The sequence below is a fragment of the Diuraphis noxia genome, unplaced genomic scaffold (genome assembly GCF_037042655.1).
Source record: "Diuraphis noxia isolate RWA-SAM2 unplaced genomic scaffold, SU_Dnox_SAM2 contig0003, whole genome shotgun sequence".
NCBI lineage: Eukaryota > Metazoa > Arthropoda > Insecta > Hemiptera > Aphididae > Diuraphis > Diuraphis noxia.
In genome coordinates, this window is record NW_028301713.1 from 66,017,501 (window position 1) to 66,036,524 (window position 19,024).

The 19,024-nt window shown below is 29.0% G+C and overlaps 3 protein-coding genes across 3 annotated transcripts in view; all 3 read left to right on the forward strand.

Annotated features, from left to right (window-relative positions):
- LOC107165692 (major facilitator superfamily domain-containing protein 6-B-like) overlaps positions 1-11,027 on the forward strand; it is an 11,255-nt gene extending 228 nt beyond the window's left edge. The window contains exons 1-7 of the mRNA XM_015514047.2: positions 1-155; positions 2,928-3,293; positions 4,263-4,450; positions 4,674-4,813; positions 6,292-6,413; positions 9,946-10,188; positions 10,591-11,027. The exon at positions 1-155 is cut by the window's left edge and continues 228 nt beyond it. Coding sequence (XP_015369533.2) covers positions 89-155; positions 2,928-3,293; positions 4,263-4,450; positions 4,674-4,813; positions 6,292-6,413; positions 9,946-10,188; positions 10,591-10,745 — 1,281 coding nt within the window. The 5' untranslated portion in view covers positions 1-88 and the 3' untranslated portion in view covers positions 10,746-11,027. The remainder of the gene's footprint in view (positions 156-2,927; positions 3,294-4,262; positions 4,451-4,673; positions 4,814-6,291; positions 6,414-9,945; positions 10,189-10,590) is intronic.
- A 1,239-nt stretch (positions 11,028-12,266) lies between these two features.
- On the forward strand, positions 12,267-12,614 carry LOC107169344 (protein GVQW3-like). The gene has a single exon (XM_015519067.2). It carries the CDS (start codon positions 12,267-12,269, stop codon positions 12,612-12,614), a length of 348 nt encoding a protein of 115 aa, XP_015374553.2.
- Positions 12,615-18,192: 5,578 nt separating this feature from the next.
- Positions 18,193-18,597, forward strand: LOC149057680 (uncharacterized). Its single transcript, XM_089223473.1, has one exon. The coding sequence runs from the start codon at positions 18,193-18,195 to the stop codon at positions 18,595-18,597; it is 405 nt and encodes a 134-aa protein (XP_089079599.1).
- The last annotated feature ends 427 nt before the right edge of the window (positions 18,598-19,024 follow it).

Below are 19,024 nucleotides of genomic sequence, written 5' to 3' on the forward strand. Positions count from 1 at the left end.
CAGTCCGCCGTAATAGTATTCAAGATATCACATTAATAATTGTATCGGTGACCAGTGATCGTCTTTACGAAAATATAAACCGAGAGCGATGGGATTTTTAAACATTAACACAGGTCTATTGATCATCAAGGTGCATTATTTTCTTTTCGACGCAGGTAAGTATTACGTTTAATAATAATAAATTGCGGGAGTAATTTATTCATTCCATTTACGTTCGTGAAGTTGGCCTACCTAAGTACATACTGCAATATTTTCGAAATCTTTGTCATTATTTTGCAAGTTATTTGCAAGTTATTGAAAGTATACTTTTAGAATTTGCAAGTCCAAACTTTTACCGTGAAACAAAAATATTCAAATTTGGCCAACTTCACGTAGTCCACTCAAGTTGTCCCAGAACTTAAAGATAGACTTTATACGAAAGTAAATGATTAGCAAGTATTTGCAAGTTCGTTTTTAGAATTTGCAAGTAACTCGAACGACCTCTACGAACTTTTAAAGTTAGAAAATGAGGATTTGGTTTAGTGTAAAAAGGAGAGGAGTACAAATTTTTTTAAAGAGGGTTAAAATAGATGATAAAAATTTGGTACAAAATAATGAGATAGGTCAAAAATCGATCGGTTGACTTCTGGTGGTTCCACCTGCAAAGACGACGTCGTTACAGCACCCAGATTGGGGATTTGGTTTTGAGTAAAAAGGAGAGGGATACAATTTTGTTTCAAGGGGGATACAAATTTTGTATTTAGGTATTTATTTGATTTAGATTTTTTATTCAATTATAGTAAGTTAAGTGTGATTTTGTGTATTATCTTAACAATAAATTTAATATTTTTTGTGGTGTCACAAAATCATAGAAATATTAGTTAGATCTAAATAAATATATAATGTCTTTAAAGCAATGGGATTAGCGAAATCTTTACAAATCCTTATAATAATATCTAATATAATTGATGATTTACTCGGTGTATGTAATAAGTGTTTATTGGAAAAAAAGTGGTATCAAATATTACACCTAATTCATTCATATCATGACATTTTTTAAAAATAAAGTCTTATTTAGGAACATAAATTATTTATTATTATTAATCCGTAAATTCTTCGATCTTTTTCGTAGTCTTATATCTATACTATACTTGATAAAATACAATTAAGAATATAGTATATATTTGATTGGTTTAATCAATTATTACTTATGGTATTGAGAGTTTGAGTTCTTCTTATGATGTCCTCTTATTAAAACTAAAAGTAACTATAAATTTATTAATTAAATTCATATTTAAGTTACCAAGCTATACAAGTGCTATACTGATATTATATTACCTATATAAGGAATTAAATGTGTTTAATTTTGAAAAGTTATTTAAAAAATGTTTATTATTAGTTGTATTTAAACATAGAAATATTGTAATAATATGCTACCATGTGAACATTTTTTTAAGTAGGGTTAAAATGGACACAAATAGGGTACAAAAAAATGAGATATATCCGAAATCGATCAGTTAATTTCTGGTGGTTCCGGGTGCCAGGTACAATACCAAGATGGGGAATTCAGTTTAGCATAAAAGGAGAGGGGTATACATTTTTTAGGGAGACTACAATCTCAAATTTAACGAGTATTAAAAGTTCTTTAATGTATTAAAATGTATTTAATCTGTACCATAATTATAAAATTTGGACAGTAGTTTCGTTTTTGATTAGACACCCACTCAGAAAGAATTATTCAAAATTCAACCCCTACAGGGGTTAAAAGTGGTGAAAATGAAAATATTATATATTATCTATTAAATATTAAATATTTACATATCTCTATACTTATTTTATATTTACTTATCTAGATTTCAAAAGTTAAACTTTACTGTAGCGTAAATGCTAAGTAAGCATTATCTCGTATATTTATTTATAACAGAAAGGGTAGCGGCCTAATAGTTACTAATAACTATATAATTACTCATATTAAAAATATTTTATGTACGAAAAATTTTCCTTTTATATCTAAGATTTGAAAATTTAATACAAGGCTCCTAAAATATTTTTACAATAGCAGTTGAAAAATAAAAGAAATACATAGCCACAATTTTTTTTTAGAAGAATTCAAATTATATTTTTAACAACATACGTAAAAATCATGAAAATTCGCAAATTATTTTAAGCTAGAAATTAATAAAAGTTCAATATTTTTGATAGTTAATATTTAATTTTAAAGCCAGTAACCTTAGTTCATGATGTAGTGTGAATTTTTTTGTTGATCAGTTTTTTCGATGTAATTTGTTGTGAGTTAGCTATGAGGCTATGACCATAATGGCCAATCTATTATAGTCGAACGTGGTCAGCTCGAACTTCATTCACTCGAAATCATCAATGCCTCGAACTTTTTCCCTCGGTTCCTGTCACCGCCGGTCATAGCTACGCCCATTATTATTCCTCTTGTTGCTCTCCCGACCAACAGTGCCAGCGCTTCAATCCACTCCGCGTAAATAGTTAAGGCCAAGGCTATGCTCTCAAATCAGCTGCCGTATACTATTCTTATTGTGAACAGAGTATAGACCTAGTTCTTTATGTTTGGATTTTTTGATTACTCAAATACTTATGGGATAACTTGAATTTTTTTGTCTACCCCTTAGTAACTTCGAGTGAACTAAGTTCGACTGTACCATGATTAAAGCAGATACTTACCAGAAAAAAAGTTAATATATATATATATTTTTTTTTAAAGGTCACTAACTTTTTAATTAATTAACTCACTGTATAATAGAAAGTATATCCAATGTATAATTATAATCGGTACCGGTATGACGGTGTGGTTTGACAAAATAGTGTCCAAAATTAAAATTCGATTATTTTGAGGCACGAGGAAAGCACTTGTTTATTTAAAACGATACTAATATATATTCGTGTTATTGTGCTCGTGAATAAATTCATGTGTTTTCCAGGAAATTCGCCCATCAACCCATTTCTGTCGACGATCGCCAAGCAGCTGGGCTTCTCACCGTCAGTGGTCGGTCATATTTTCACATTTCTGATGCTTCTGAACATCGTGGTAAAACCACTAACTGGATATATCACCGACAGATGGAAATGCCGGCGGACCGTGTTTTTGGGCGCCATCCTCCTCAACGGTCTCATAACTCCTATGCTGTACTTCGTGCCAAGCGCCACATCGTATGCCGACGAGATGTCAGACACCAAGGTTTTTGGATCGCTGCAGTTCTGGATGTTTTCGACAATCGTCACGCTGAGGATGGTGTTGTTCATGGTCGTCGTAGTCTTGCAGGAGACTATATGCATGAGAATCTTAGGCACGACCACGATTAGAATTGATATATATATATATATATTATATATTATTGTATTGTGCATGTTGGTTGTTATTTCCAATACCATATTGGGAGTGATTAAGGCCATTTTAAGGGGCAGTGGTTGTAGATATTTTGGGCGGCGGTCAACTACATGATATATTATATTGATTAAACAACTAGCTTTATTTTATATATTTTTGGATATAGATACGGATACTCTATAAATTACTTATATATTATTTCCTTGAATTTTTTGCTATAAATATGAATTGGAAACTAATGTATCATTTTTTAACTAAAACATTTATTTATTATTAGGTATTCACTGCATGTTTGAAGGAGTATACAATTTTGTGTGGTTTATACAAATAAATAGTGTTTCGAAGGCATAATATTATTATGCACGTCGTGTAAAACTAAAATATTTCAAAAAAGATTAGATTAACATTAGATGTATGAGTTGGACGATAGTGATAATTATACATCAAAGATCAAATATAAGCATCATAGTTTTTTAATTTTAAATACGATAAAAAAATAAAGCTTACATGACTGGCATAAATCAGTCTTGATAGATCTTACTATAATCTTAAACCTTTGTTTAGTAAATATTTGAATCACACAAATTTTGAAAATATACCATTTATTATTCACTGTGATCAAAATCCTGGGTTACTTATTTGCCTCAATTACTTTGGATCAATATAAATAACATTCACTTACCTATTATAATTAGTTAGTTAATAATTATTTAATGCAATTTAGCTTTCTACTCATCGATTTTGTTTCCTGTACTTTTTGAATTCGTGGATTTTTTCCCTGTTACTGATGTCAACCCATAATGTATTTCTACAATGCATTGAATGCAATATTATATATGTATATATTTATTATTTTCAATAAACAATATCAGTAGTCCACACACAAGATATACCATATGTTTTATTGCATAATTATTGATTTTTCCAGGTGGAGACACCGTCAAGTTTGGAATGCAGGTGCTCTGTGGTGCAGCTGGATGGGGTACCATGTCTATAGTGGCAGGAGGTATTATTGACTGGTACAGCAGTGGCCAAGCACAAAAGAACTATCTCCCCGCATATTTGCTCTCGGCCGTCTCATTTTTCCTAGATTTCATGGTGGCGTTCCACATAAAGGTATTTCCATGCTTAATCTCACAACAAAATAGTTAAGGTTTTACATAATGCTGTATAATAGAGTATAGACAATCTCAAACGTTGAGATACATAAAGTTACTGTAGTAGAAATTTAATTTAACTACGAGTGAGTAAGTCCAAATTGTGTGTGATGCTAATGAAATAATTTTCTCTTATCTATGCCATATGTATAGGGACATTATTTTCGGTGTTTTTGACGCAGGTACCCGAAACCGATGGACCGACAACAAACATAATTGCGGACGTGAATGTAGTGTTGAAAAACGCCAAAGTATGCGTTTTCCTTGTTTGGGCAACATTCTTTGGATTCTTCATGGCGTACATTTGGTTTTATTTTATCTGGTAAATATTCAAATACATTTTAATATTATTTCATAATTCATACTACCGCAAGTCTATATAAAAACATTTCAATCAAATCAAAATGTGGCGCAAGCTAAAACATCCATTTTAATTTATAACACTTGAATACGTAAGTATTGGATGACTATTATGAGGAAGTTAGGTCTATCTAATAAATCAAGGGCGTATTTAGATTTTTTTTTTTGGGGGGCCCCCTGTGGTATTTTCTCCAACTGAAATTCCCAATTCAGCCTATATGAGTTAGAAAATTTACATCTGATAGGACATAATAAGCAGACTTCATAAACAATTCCTGGAATTCGGGGGGGGGGGGGGCTGAAGCCCCCTCAGCCACCCCCCATAAATACGCCCCTGTAATAAATATATATAATATCTTGTCCTAGATGATTCATCATCGCCTAGCCGGATCCGCTGAAGCTTATGAGCACACATTAAATAAAATAAAAATGTATTTAATCTGTACCATAATTATAAAATTTGGACAGTAGTTTCGTTTTTGATTAGACACCCACTCAGAAAGAATTATTCAAAATTCAACCCCTACAGGGGTTAAAAGTGGTGAAAATGAAAATATTATATATTATCTATTAAATATTAAATATTTACATATCTCTATACTTATTTTATATTTACTTATCTAGATTTCAAAAGTTAAACTTTACTGTAGCGTAAATGCTAAGTAAGCATTATCTCGTATATTTATTTATAACAGAAAGGGTAGCGGCCTAATAATTACACATAACTATATAATTACTCATATTAAAAATATTTTATGTACGAAAAATTTTCCTTTTATATCTAAGATTTGAAAATTTAATACAAGACTCCTAAAATATTTTTACAATAGCAGTTGAAAAATAAAAGAAATACATAGCCACAATTTTTTTTTAGAAGCATTCAAATTATATTTTTGACAACATACGTAAAAATCATGAAAATTCGCAAATTATTTTAAGCTAGAAATTAATAAAAATTGTTCTTTTTAAATCTAAGATTTGAAAATTTTTAATAATCTATAATATTTCCTAGACAGATAAGCCGTCTCCGGTCAGAACCGTTTTTCGTATACAATGATATAATATCATTGAATTCAAATTTATAACAGAAAGGGTAGCGGTCTAATAGTTACACATAACTATATAATTACTCATATTAAAAATATTTGATGTACAAATTGAAATTTTTTAATTGCTTTAACTATCAGTAAGGCTGTTGAATAATATTCAAAAACTAAAATTATTGGTCAATTTTCAAACATATAATAATAAAGTCTAGATGCGAAAGGGTAATGTCTTTTAAAACTAACTATTTCAACTATGGCACTGTGTATATTTTATTGAGGTGATATAAAGTAAGGCTAAATTTAAAAATAAATGATACTTTACTCACCATACTGTTTTTAAAGACGAATATTTTAAGATAATTATTATTAGTGCAATTTGTATTCTATTTTATAGGTATGTCGATGATTTGGCAACAATTTATCACCCTGAACGGAAATCAATGTTAAACTTAATAAAAGGATTTTCTCTTACTATTGAGTGCTTAGGTGGGGATGTCCCATTTTTCTACTTATCTGGTAAGTGTATAGATTTTTCTACAGCTTTGTATATAACTATAATCCATATTACCACAAATTATAGGGACGTGCTCTATTGAAAACTACATAACTTTTAATAGGTTCATGAAATTCCCTTACAAACGACATAATTATATTCATACTATAAATCAGAAAATTAAAAAATAGAATTTCTACTTAGTTTTTTGTCACATTTTTCAAGTTATGGAAATTTTGTTTATGTGTTAGATGGTTAGCATATAAATCAATATTTATAGAATTCAAAAATTTTGGGTAATCGGGTAGTACATTTTTATTTAATGCTAAATAAATAATATAAATTTCTAATTGCTTAAGGTTGTTAAAATATTTGATGGACCCTTGTGTATATATGTATATATCACCAGAGTATGACAGTATTTTATTATTAGGTGTCGACAAGGTACCTTATACTATGATATAGATAAAAAAAAAAACAAATATTTCACTTGTTTAGCGGATGGTTTACATATGATTTCACTAAGAATTACACATTTTTCAAACATTCCGAGGTTTTTTAATATTTAACGTTGAGGTAATGTTTTTAAAGTGTCCGTTTCGAGCTATGACATTTAAAGAGAAAGGCGCCAATTATATAGACCTATGCTATTTCGACCAATAATAATTAATTATTATGTGGAGTACGTTCATCAGTTTAATATTATAATGAAAAATGAATAAATATTATACATTTTTTGTAAATATAGTGGCAATATTTCAGTAGTTGAACTTCTTTAAATCAAAAGTTATTTCTTAAAGAAAATTATATGTTTTAATCAATATTTAGCATATATACCAATCACTCGGAGAAATATAAATACCAACTTTTCATTAGACCAATGATTTACAATATCATTTAATTAAATCAAAATTGCAATAATTGTATTTATATTTTACTAGAATTATAGAAATGGTTGAATAGAATTAATGATATGATGTTGTTGAATTTAAAAAAAATGATTCCTTGATTAGAAGATAAATTGTTTTAAATAATAAAAGTTGTATCATTAATGTAATCCTAGTGCTTTCCTTGTTTTCAAAATATTTACTTTGAACCAAAGAACTATTATTCTTTATAGGTATCTAATTAATTCCTCATACATTTTATAAATAATTTCCTTTAAATCAGTTCACAAATATTGTCATAATTTAAAGGCGTTTTATTTACACCTTTGTTAAAATTAATGAAACATTGTTAAAATGATTGACATATATTTTTTTTTGATAGAATAATGCAGATGTTTTCATTGATTATGAAAATAATATTTAAATCTATAATTAATAAATACAGCTTAATATAATAAACTAAAGAAATTAAATGATTATTAAATAATAAATAAGATAGTACAACTGAACAATACAAATAATACAAACTGCGTCACATAATAAAAAACAAGTTTTTGAAAAGAGTTATTATAAGTATTGGTATACCTAACATATATAAAACTAATAAAAAATAATCTTATATATATGATATTATATAATTTTTACTTTTACAGGTATATTATTTTCACTTACGATATATTATATAAAATTGTAGACAAAAAAATTACATACAGTTTATTAATATCAAATATACAATTTCATTATAGATAATAATGGTATTAATTTGGGGTGATATACGATTGCGAATGAAACAATATTGCGAACGGACCTTTTCCCGTATCACGATTGCGAACGTTTTTACCTGCCTTTTTCCGTACAGCGTTGCCAGATTCATTATTAGTAAATTATATTTATATTAGAAAATAGAAAATTTAAAAATTACACTTTAATTTTACTATTATATAATAATTAAAATTACAATACCACAATATCTTAGAAATAATGTTTTAATCGAATAACTGTTTCCTTTGTAATAGGCAATTCATACAAATGAATAGGAGACCCCATAAATTCCTTAATATTTTTTAAAACATAAATTTGCTTGCAAATAATTTGCTAACAATGGCTAACAACATAACTCATGAAATGTTTTTTGTGTGAAACAATATTTAATGTTATAAAAAAAAATATTATCGTTTAAACATAAAACTTCTTTTAATTTATAAGCTAATACAGTATTAATGTGTGTAAAATATGTAAGGATATAATTAGTTTTATAAATGGTATTATAAAAAGAAATTGAAGTATAGCAGGCATAGTTATTGAGTGAAATCAAATAATATTTTGATGAAAATAAAAGTTCAATCTTAGAAAAATATTTAGGCAAAGAAATTGGAGTTCAGCACTCAAAGGATACCACTTTATTGTTTTAAAATTAATTCAGCAAAATTAATTGAATATTTGATTGATAAAGAAACTGGAAAATTTACACGTGAAGTTATATTTTTACAGTTTATGTTTTGATTCAAATCGATAAGACCAAAAAAATTTTAATGGTCCAAATTTTCTTACAATATTACAGTAATGGGTTAATAAATGGTGCTTAGGCTTTAATGTATCATTAAATAGTTCTATATATTTATAATTATGATATATTGATATGCAATACATGTGTTTAATTTTGAAAGGTCTGAATCATTAAATCTAGAAAGTAACAATAAGTCAATTAGCTCAACAAAATTAATTAAAAATAACCAATATTGATCATTTTATGGAACTAAACGTCCTACCAAAAGCGGAAAGTGACAAAAGACTGCATTTCTCTAGAACACATCTTAATTTTCAAGTGGTTTGATTTAATAAACTTCAGAGAAGGACAAATAATGCCTATTTAAGATTCTCCATAATTGAAAATTTTTTTTCTGATATTTTATGTTTCTAAAGTAAAATACTTTAATCTTATAAAGTTAGTAATTAAATGACACATATTATAAACAACAATTCCTTCAAATATATCGTGCATAATATCAACGGAAAAGTTTTCAACGACATGAAAAGATTTAATTGAATTAAATATTGAATTTTCAGAGATTCCAGTTTGTTTCGAATCATTTTTATTTGCATGCTTATTATAATTTACTCTATTTCGAAGTGAATATTATGATCTTCAGTAGCTATTGTTTGAGTTTTTTTTTTTTATCATTTACACAAAATCAACAAAAATATATGGATGAAAATGACCTCGAAAACCCTAAAATTGAATTTATACCAAGATTATCACCAACAACTAATCCCAATACAAATGTAATGTTAATGGTTTTTCCTGACAAATTTATACCAATATTTTCTAATTCATTTATCTCTTCAACCAACTTAAAAAATTTCTTATCATTACCAATACTTTTGACATATTTGGTATTGAAAAGAGCAGCAACAAATATTGAATTTAAGCTATACCTCAAAAAATTAGGATCTGAGGGGAATGAATAATAAACACCTAATACACTTGAAGAATGTAATCCATGGGGATTATTGATCTCAAAGTATAGGAAATACGGTATTAAAATTGAATTTAATTTATTAATTAATAAAATATTGTGTTTCCGAAGTTATATATATTGATGAACATAAAGTATGTAAAAAAAAAAACTTAAAGACACGGTTTTATTTTCATGGTTTTAAATTTCAGGCTACCTGATCAAGCGTACCGGTCATATGACGGCTTTTTCGATATCATTCGCAATGTTCGCATTGCGATTTCTCTTATACTCGATCATTCGAGACCCATTGTGGGTATTGCCTGTTGAGTTGTTAAATGGTATCACGTATGGCTTGAGCTACATTGCTGGCATATCATATTCTGCGAAAATTGCCCCTGTCGGCAGTGAAGGAACAGTCCAAGGGTTATTTTCGATGGCGTTTCAAGGATTTGGTTCGTCACTTTATAATTCATACTGAATTCGAGTTCTAATTACCTATACATCTACGGTGATTCAGTATCTTTCATTCATTATTTTGAAAAGTTGTGACTTATAACGAATGAAATTAATCAAGTATGTTGTCATTCCGAAAAAAGTGTTAAAAACTTGAAAATGATAACGATACCATTTTTAAAAAAATAATTTTTTTTCAAGCGATTTAAAAAAATATTAAATATTATTATTATTATGACTTTATTTAAATATTTTTGAAATGACTTCATACCATGAATTAAGTAAAAAATAATATTTTCAAAAACTGTTAGAAATAATGAACGAGCGAAGACACATAAACGAATCATTTATAATATTATATTGACAATAATTTATTAATATCCCATGTATTTCTTTCGCAGGATGTTCATTGGGTGCAACATTAGCCGGTTATACATTCAGCCATTTAGGCAGCGTATTAGCTTTTCGATTTATCGGTTTAATCGCACTTATAACGTGTGTCATTCAAATAATCGTTAATTACTTTTTAAATCGGAATAGAAAATTAGTTGCATAAAGAAGAGAATCAAAATAACATAAATATCGACAAAATATTTATGATAACAAATATCTTTATCCTTATCATAACCAATCTGACGTCAAAGTTCAAATTGAAGAAGATTTAAGAGTTCCATACACGATCCAGGGCCCCTGGAGCCCTTCTGAAATTTTGTAAAAGTAGAAACATTTTAAATATGAATATTATTATTTATTGAGTACTATATAATTTTGGCACACTTACTGATCGTTATATTATGTACTTGAATAATTTAAATAAATAATACTATACAATACTATACATTTTATTGTTTTTGCTTACAAAAATTCGCGTCGGGATGTACATTCAACGTCATATCGTTCGATCGACTGACTTCGACTTATTTCATGACTGTGATATATATAGACAATACTTGGTCTCACTCATCGGAATACTCCACTATTTTCACTATCATCGGTGTAATTTAACGATTTACTACTTCCATCTGACCAGGTGTACCGGTAACAATTAATATTTGTTCGACAGACTTGAGAGTCAGAAATATTTTGAAATCGATCGAAGTAAAATACAGTTCCACGATCAGAAACAAGACGTGTCGGTTTAGAATAAGTACGAACATTTTCCTTCACATATTTAATTACATCTTCCGTCTTAGTTGTTTTGCACGGATAATAACGTACAAATTTCGTAAACCCGTCAATTATTACTTAAATAAATTTATTATTGTTTTCTGTCTTTTCGAACGGTCCTAAATGATCTACATGTAATAATAGAAATGGACGATCACCTTTCGGTAGACTGTGCAGATATCCCTCTCATTTACCTGCCATAGGGGAATATTCAATACATTTTAAACAACTAAATAAATTATTACGGATTTTAGTTTTCATATTAGGGAACCTATAGACTCGTTTCACGTTCTCAACAACGTTATTGAATCCGACATAAGCCATTTCGTCATAACAACTTCGTTGTTTTTCATTATATTGCGGTACATAAAATAATAATTTCCCATACTATTTCTTATAAAGAAGTCTTTCTCGTAATTTAAAATATTTATGTTCTTTTACTTGTAAACTATCCCGAATTTTAACTATGTCGCGCGTTATCTATGTTTTGTTAGATCACTAATATTTGTTCGAATGTATTCGATTCCAAAATTAAAATTTCTTGGCACCTACTTTGAGCATCAACAATTATAATTTTGTAAGAAAAGGCCCATCTAGAAATTCTGGGATTAATAATTTGTTTATCTAACAATAATCTGAAACTATAAAATCAGTCACTATTTTGAAGGGTATACCGGCCAAATATAAGTGTAATCTTACGAGGTGTGTCCAGAAAGTAAGTGTACTGAGGCTCTCACGGCCATAGGGAATATTTTTTTACCACGTTAACTACACTACCGTATAGTTTTACTCCTAAATTTTAAAACAAGACTATAACGAGTTAAGTACGTTAAAAACTGTGCGAAATCCATGTCCTTATCCTTAACCTTGTTGCGAAGGAAAAATCTCCACATGAGATTTTTAATGAGGTATGAACCGTTTATGGGGAGGCCATATGATTTATACCAGCTTATACAGGTGGTGTAAGGAATTTAAAAATGGACGTACGAATGTAATAGACGATCTGAGGAGTGGGAGACTGTCGGTTTTGACTGACGACATTATGAAAAAAGTCGAGAATGCGGTCCGTGACGATCGCAAATTGACTCTGGATGAACTTTCTGCAATGTTTCCGCAACTGTCAAGGTCTCTGCTACACGAAACAGTCACAGAAACTCTTGACTTTCATAAACTGTGCGCAAGATGGGTTCCAAAACAGCTTAATGAACAACATATGTTAATCGAGTGCAGCCTCCAGAGAGTTTTTGGAACGCTATGAGCTGGACGTCGATAACTTTCTCAAGTCTATTGTTACTGGAAATGAAACTTGGGTTGCACACTATAAACCTGAAACTCAAGCAAACAATTCAAAACCACCATTTCAGCCAAAAATTCATGGCATCAGTGTTTTGACACCACAAAGGCATCATTTTGATTGAATATTTACTTCAGTGGAAGACCATCAACGCAGAATGGTATTGTGAGACCTTAAAAAAATTGAGGACAGCTTTTCAAAATAAAAGGAGGGGCTTGTTAACGAGTGGAGTCTGCCTGCAACACAACAACGCCAGACCCCACATGGCTAATATGAAGAAGCAATATTGTTGGACTCATTTGGATGGGAGGTTTTGAACCATCCCCCATATTTCCCCGACCGGGTGCCTTCATAATATTACCATTTGTTCACTTTCCTGAAGAAGCACATGGGTGGAACAAAATTTTCAACTGATGAGGAAGTGAAGGGGGCAAGTGATCGACAAGTGGAAAAAATAGGTGGCGGTAGAGTTCTACGAGCCAGGTATAAAAAAATTCGGTGGAGAACGATTCCGCAAGTTTGCGGAGTCGTGTAGATTATAAAATTTAATTAAAATTTAAAAATTTAAAATCGTTAATCAACATTTTTTTTTATAAGCGTTTATAGTTCAAATTTTTACGAAATTAGTCGAAAATTTGCAAGTAATTTTGAAGTTGAATAATCATAAAAATTTTTTGTTTATAACTAAGGATTAAAAATACAACACTAAGTTTTCCATAAGTTTTCTTTCAAGTAGCTATAGAGAAAACTCGAAGCATCATTATAGGAAAAATTTTAAGTGCGTTTGAATTTTAAATTTTTACGAAATAGCGTAACGATAACGATTTATCCTCAAATCAGGTATACGTATACTATGATAATATAAGGTATTATGAATTATGATAACTACATGCAATGTTTTTGGAAAAATTGATTAACCATTCCTTATGCAAAATGCGTCCTAATTGAAAAATAAAATATTTGTTTCAAAATAGAATAATTTATATGACAATATTTAAATATAATATATCCTAGACTGACAAATCATCTCCGTTCAGAATCGTTTTTCGTATACAATGATACCCATCATTGCATTCAAATCTAACCTACCCTAGTCAGAGGTCCACCCCACCACCTAATGTACAGCAGAGCGACATCCACTTACCCGCTTTTTTTGTTTGTTCACTTACGAAAATTGTACTCGAATTCGTATTTAGTCGTATCTCTGCAGGTCGGAAGGAAGACGTTGTTTTTTGCCGGTTATTTCGTGACATTTAACTATCGTATATACGGATGGTACGTGATGTATCCAGACGATCAAGGTTGACTATGTCATTTAATAATTCGTCAGTGTCAACATGGTCTCAACTTAGTAAATGCATACTCAGCCACTAAGGTCTTTAGAAATATGCCCTTATAATATTTTAATTTTTGTTTCTTGTAATCCAAAATCGAGTATCGCATACATGTGTATTTTCTCGTGAAAATACTCTAAAGTATTTTCACTTTTACGTTAAACGCGGTGTGACAATTCCTTCCACCCGTCTCTAACTAACACTTCGCCAACGAACGTTCGTTTGAATTGATTTTCGAAATTAATCCAACTCGTAATATTACGTGATAAACCAATGCCCCGCAGAACCTCCACGATTATTGCGAACTGTCTGTAACTTAAAAATATCCGATCATCGGTTTATGTCGTCTACGTGACACATTTCGCGACTGTCATGTTATATATAATCGATTCTATAACAATCAAGGGAAACACCAGATCGTTAGCGAATCGATAATCCCGAGCACCCGATAAGTGCTCCGCCGACATTCCAGAATAAACGCTAACAATAAAGTATAATTTTATATTTTTATAAAATCAGCAATAACGAGAAAAAGAGATTTTACATCTTAAATGCAAAAATGATGTGTGCCTATTTTCTATATTGAAAAAAGTAGCACCTCCACCCATGAGTTATTTCTAGTCATATCCTTGATATGATTTAATTATTAACCTTAAATTATATTTTAATTAATCGGCATTTGATACATTCAATTTGCGTATTTTATAAAAAATTGAATATTATTGATAGTTGGAAGTCAGCGCTTTTTCTGACGACCAGACTAATAGTTTTTCACAATTATTAATATTACATAGTTAATGGTTACTCAACAGGTAACCCATTCATATAATATCAAAAATTATAATTTTGATATATGTATATAATAACTAAAATAGTAAATATTATGCAATATTTATCTATAATTTATAAATATCTAATATACCTAATATATTATTATATTTTCAGTGGACATTATCTTGTCTATTTACATTACATATACTCAAGGTCTAATGGATATAATATTATAGATTATGATAGTATTAGATAAGATGCAGAGAAGATCTTCTCTATATTGTGAGTATAGGAATAATTTATCATGACCAATATTCAACAATTATTTAACATTGATTGAACGTAAAACCATTCAAAATTAGCACTTCATACTTAAGTCTCGTCAACATTAGATTTAATCGATAAAAATTAATAAAACTAAACCTCGAGGATTATTATCTCTCGTTTGTGTAATATATACATGTTATCAGCGGTGTGCTTTTAAGTTTTAAGTGTAAATGCATACGTGACACGTGTATTACTGTAGTCATCAACCCAAGCAGTAGGCGCAATTTTCAACAATATTTCATTATTTTATACCGACAATTGTGTTAATGCGGTTGAATGGCAATGGCTTGAGATATTTCCAGCTAGATTATTATTTTTTTATTATTATATAATGCTTCAACAACACATGACTTTATATTTTTAACAACATTTAGACCAATCAAATGTATATACATTTCATTTAAGAATTTTTTTTTAGATTTTAAGTACGTAATCTACGAAGATGGTTCTACAACAGCTACTGGCTGCTGAGTAAATATTAATTATTGATTATAAATGTAATACCTATGATATAAGTTTAGAAATTACGTTTCTATATTCTATATTATATAATATAATGAATGGCAAAGTGTGGCTAATGACTCTATAGCACCTTCTGGTAGTAATAACTGCATTTATTATATTATTCAATTATTCATGATGGTTCGTGTATAAAATGCATTGATCTGCAGCTGTGTGAGTAGGGAAGCAAGTTAACACGCTGCGTATACATTACATCATAACGTTCGATAGTTGACGACAGTGATACCGTCCAATTAACTTATTTTTTTTTAATGGAAATAACGAGATTAAAAAAGAGAACAGATACAACGCAATTTCACTTAAATCCTATGCATTAACGAAATAAAAAATCAATAATCCTTATAAACGCGTACAACATGCGTGTAGTATAATCGATATAATATGTAGGTATCTATAAAAAGTATAATAATAGGTATATGTCACATGTATACAGAGTGATGAACTGCCTTTTTTTCGTTTATAGGAAAACAATGCAGTTAATTTAATGTTTTTCGAGAAAAATTTATTTGTATTATAAAGTATAATTAATTTTTTGTCAAAAGCATTATATTTTTATTTCAATTTGAATATATTTTATGAGTTTATGACTTTTATCTTTTGTGTCAAAAACATATATTGACAAATATCAAATTGTCGGTTAGGTATACTAAATAGGTGAGTAGTCAATAATGAATACACAATTATCAGTAGGTTTTAAAATGGGAAACGATTACTTATAAACCTTAATGAAATTGTATTATATTTTATTTATATTTATATAATCGTTTGTATTAAAGTGATTTTTAAAACGTCAATATTCTCTAATGTTGTACCTCAGTGCCCTCGATGTTTCAAGAAACGAAAAAATAACCATTCATTTCTAGTTTAAATGTAAACATAATATATTTTAAAAATACCTCCTATTTGAAATACTCAGCCCGGAAGCAACCACAACACTCAAATTATTTATGTTTTTAAAAAAAAACCAACTTATACAATGTAATATAACCTCTATGGCTTATGTATATATATTTATAAATGTTAATACTTATGTTTATTTATAATGTTAATAATGTTAATAATAATATTGTAATATTGTAATGCAATGTAGACCAATGGCCAGAGCCGCCGCGGTCTTTTGAGATTAATAAAAAAAAAAAAAAAATACCTCTTTTTCAGATAAATAAGAAGCTTTTACCGATTATATTTCATTTTTTTTTCAGTTATTATCGGTATGTAAATATTTAATACGCGTTAGGTTACTTTACTAAAATTACAAATAAATGGGCTTCAATATTTTTGAGCTTAACTAGTTAATTTTCAAAACAAAGATTTCAAATCAAATCTGTAAGCCACAATGATAATGCACACAAATACTATTAATTTAAATTATTAATTAAAACCTATTATTTTATGTTTAGCAATATTGTTGATAGATAAATGAGATATGTAAGTAACATAAACCGATGTTATAAGTTTTTTAACTCGTACCACTGTGAATGTTTACAACTTACAAACCATCCCTCTGGTGTTTAAATTGCAGTCCCTTGTGTAAGGTATCTTATATTTGATGAGATAGTAATTAGACATTAATGTAGTATGTTGTTTCACAGAAGAAAAAGAAAATCTCAATGTATTGTTAATAGTTTAAGCTTTGCATTGTAGCGATAATATTGAAATGAAAAATGCTATGTATAAGTTATAAATAAATGAACACATTGGTATTGTAATAAGTAATTAGTACCTATTTGATGTGAAATATGTAGAAGGCTATACAATTATCTACAAGAAAGTTAATCTAATAAGTAATAACGTATAATTATAATTTTTAACAGATCACATATAAAATATGGCAATTTAAAATTAATTTATTGTCGTTTACATTCTCGTATATAATGGTTTATTCATATCTATATCCTTTACATTATATAACACAAATTGTATCAAAATAACTGCCTTCTATTACGTTTTTAGTATCAATATACATTTCTTTATATTATTAAATATTGTACGCTGTTTTATTTTGTGATTAGTGAGTTATTCAGTTGAGAAAAATAATATTTTTTTAACATTCTTGTCCGAGATTTGTTATGTTACTATATTTTTTGAAAGGATGTATTTGTATATGTGTATAAAAATTAAAAATAATTCTAAAAACACTGAAATCTTCTATCCAAATTTGGCAACGTCAATTTTAATTTCTTGCGCATTCGTACGCCTTTGATGAGTCAAAATTATGTTTCTTATTATCTCGGAACTGTGTGTAATCGTATACCCAAAATGCCAAAATGAAAAACACGCCCTATTATACTTCACTCAAAAAATTTCAGAAAAATCGGCTTAGTAATTTTTCCGGTAAGCAGGGACTAATTAAAAACTGCTTAAGCTACTTTATAATGCGAATAGGGACAAATGGACGTGGCTGTTTGGACGTGGAGACAATTGGACGTAAAAAAAAAAATTTATTATAAATTAAATTTAAAAAATACCCTGACGCTGAAATTCACGGTTGTTTGTATCATTTGACAAAAAACTTTCATAAAAAAATGAACGATATGGGTTTTGCTTCAAGATATAAGAATGATGCTGATTTTTCAATATTTATAAAAATGGTCGTAGCTCTTTCATTTGTCCCAATCGAAAACCTAGATGCTGCTATACAACAATTAGGAGATGACTTACCAGAATGCTTACAACCTTTACTTGACTGGTTTGAGGACAATTATGTTGGAAGGGTTAATAGAAACGGAAGAGGTCGTCGGACAGCATTATTCCCACCACACATTTGGAATTTACACCAACGAGTTTTGAATGGTCAAGATAGGACCAACAACCATGCCGAAGCAGCTAATAGACGACTAAATGTCGAAATGGGAGTTCAACAGTTTGTTAGTTCAACTAGTTTGTGGTCTTTCATCGACTGTTTACGAAAAGTACAAGCTGGGCGAGATGTATTTTATAACCAACTTGAAGCTGGTAAGAGTCCCCCCCAAAAAACTAAAAAAATTTATTGACGCAGATAGACGTATTTTAAAAATTGTTCAAAGTTATAACAATAGAACTAAAATATCATTTTTACGCGGAATCGCACAAAATATTTCATTACATTAAAATAAGATGATGACCACTTTTTAATATAACAACAGAATAAGATAGGTAGATAATATAATTAATATAAAAAACTATGTTTGACATTCAATAACTTTTTAGATATTATGAATTATTTGTATATTTAAATATTTTATATTCATTTTTGACGTATAAATATAAATAGCTTATTAATTTAATTAATTTAATAATGTAAATATGGTTTATATATATATATATTTGACGTTCAATTGTCCCCACGTCCTAACAGCCACGTCCAAACGGCTACGTCCATTTGTCCTAGATCGTTTATAATGGTATGGGTATTGACTTTCTTTTTAATTATATTCCAAC

Bases quoted from the DNA above. Each gene is read 5' to 3' on its own strand.
- LOC149057680 (XM_089223473.1), top strand. From the start codon at position 18,193: ATGGTCGTAGCTCTTTCATTTGTCCCAATCGAAAACCTAGATGCTGCT.
- LOC107169344 (XM_015519067.2), top strand. From the start codon at position 12,267: ATGAACCGTTTATGGGGAGGCCATATGATTTATACCAGCTTATACAGG.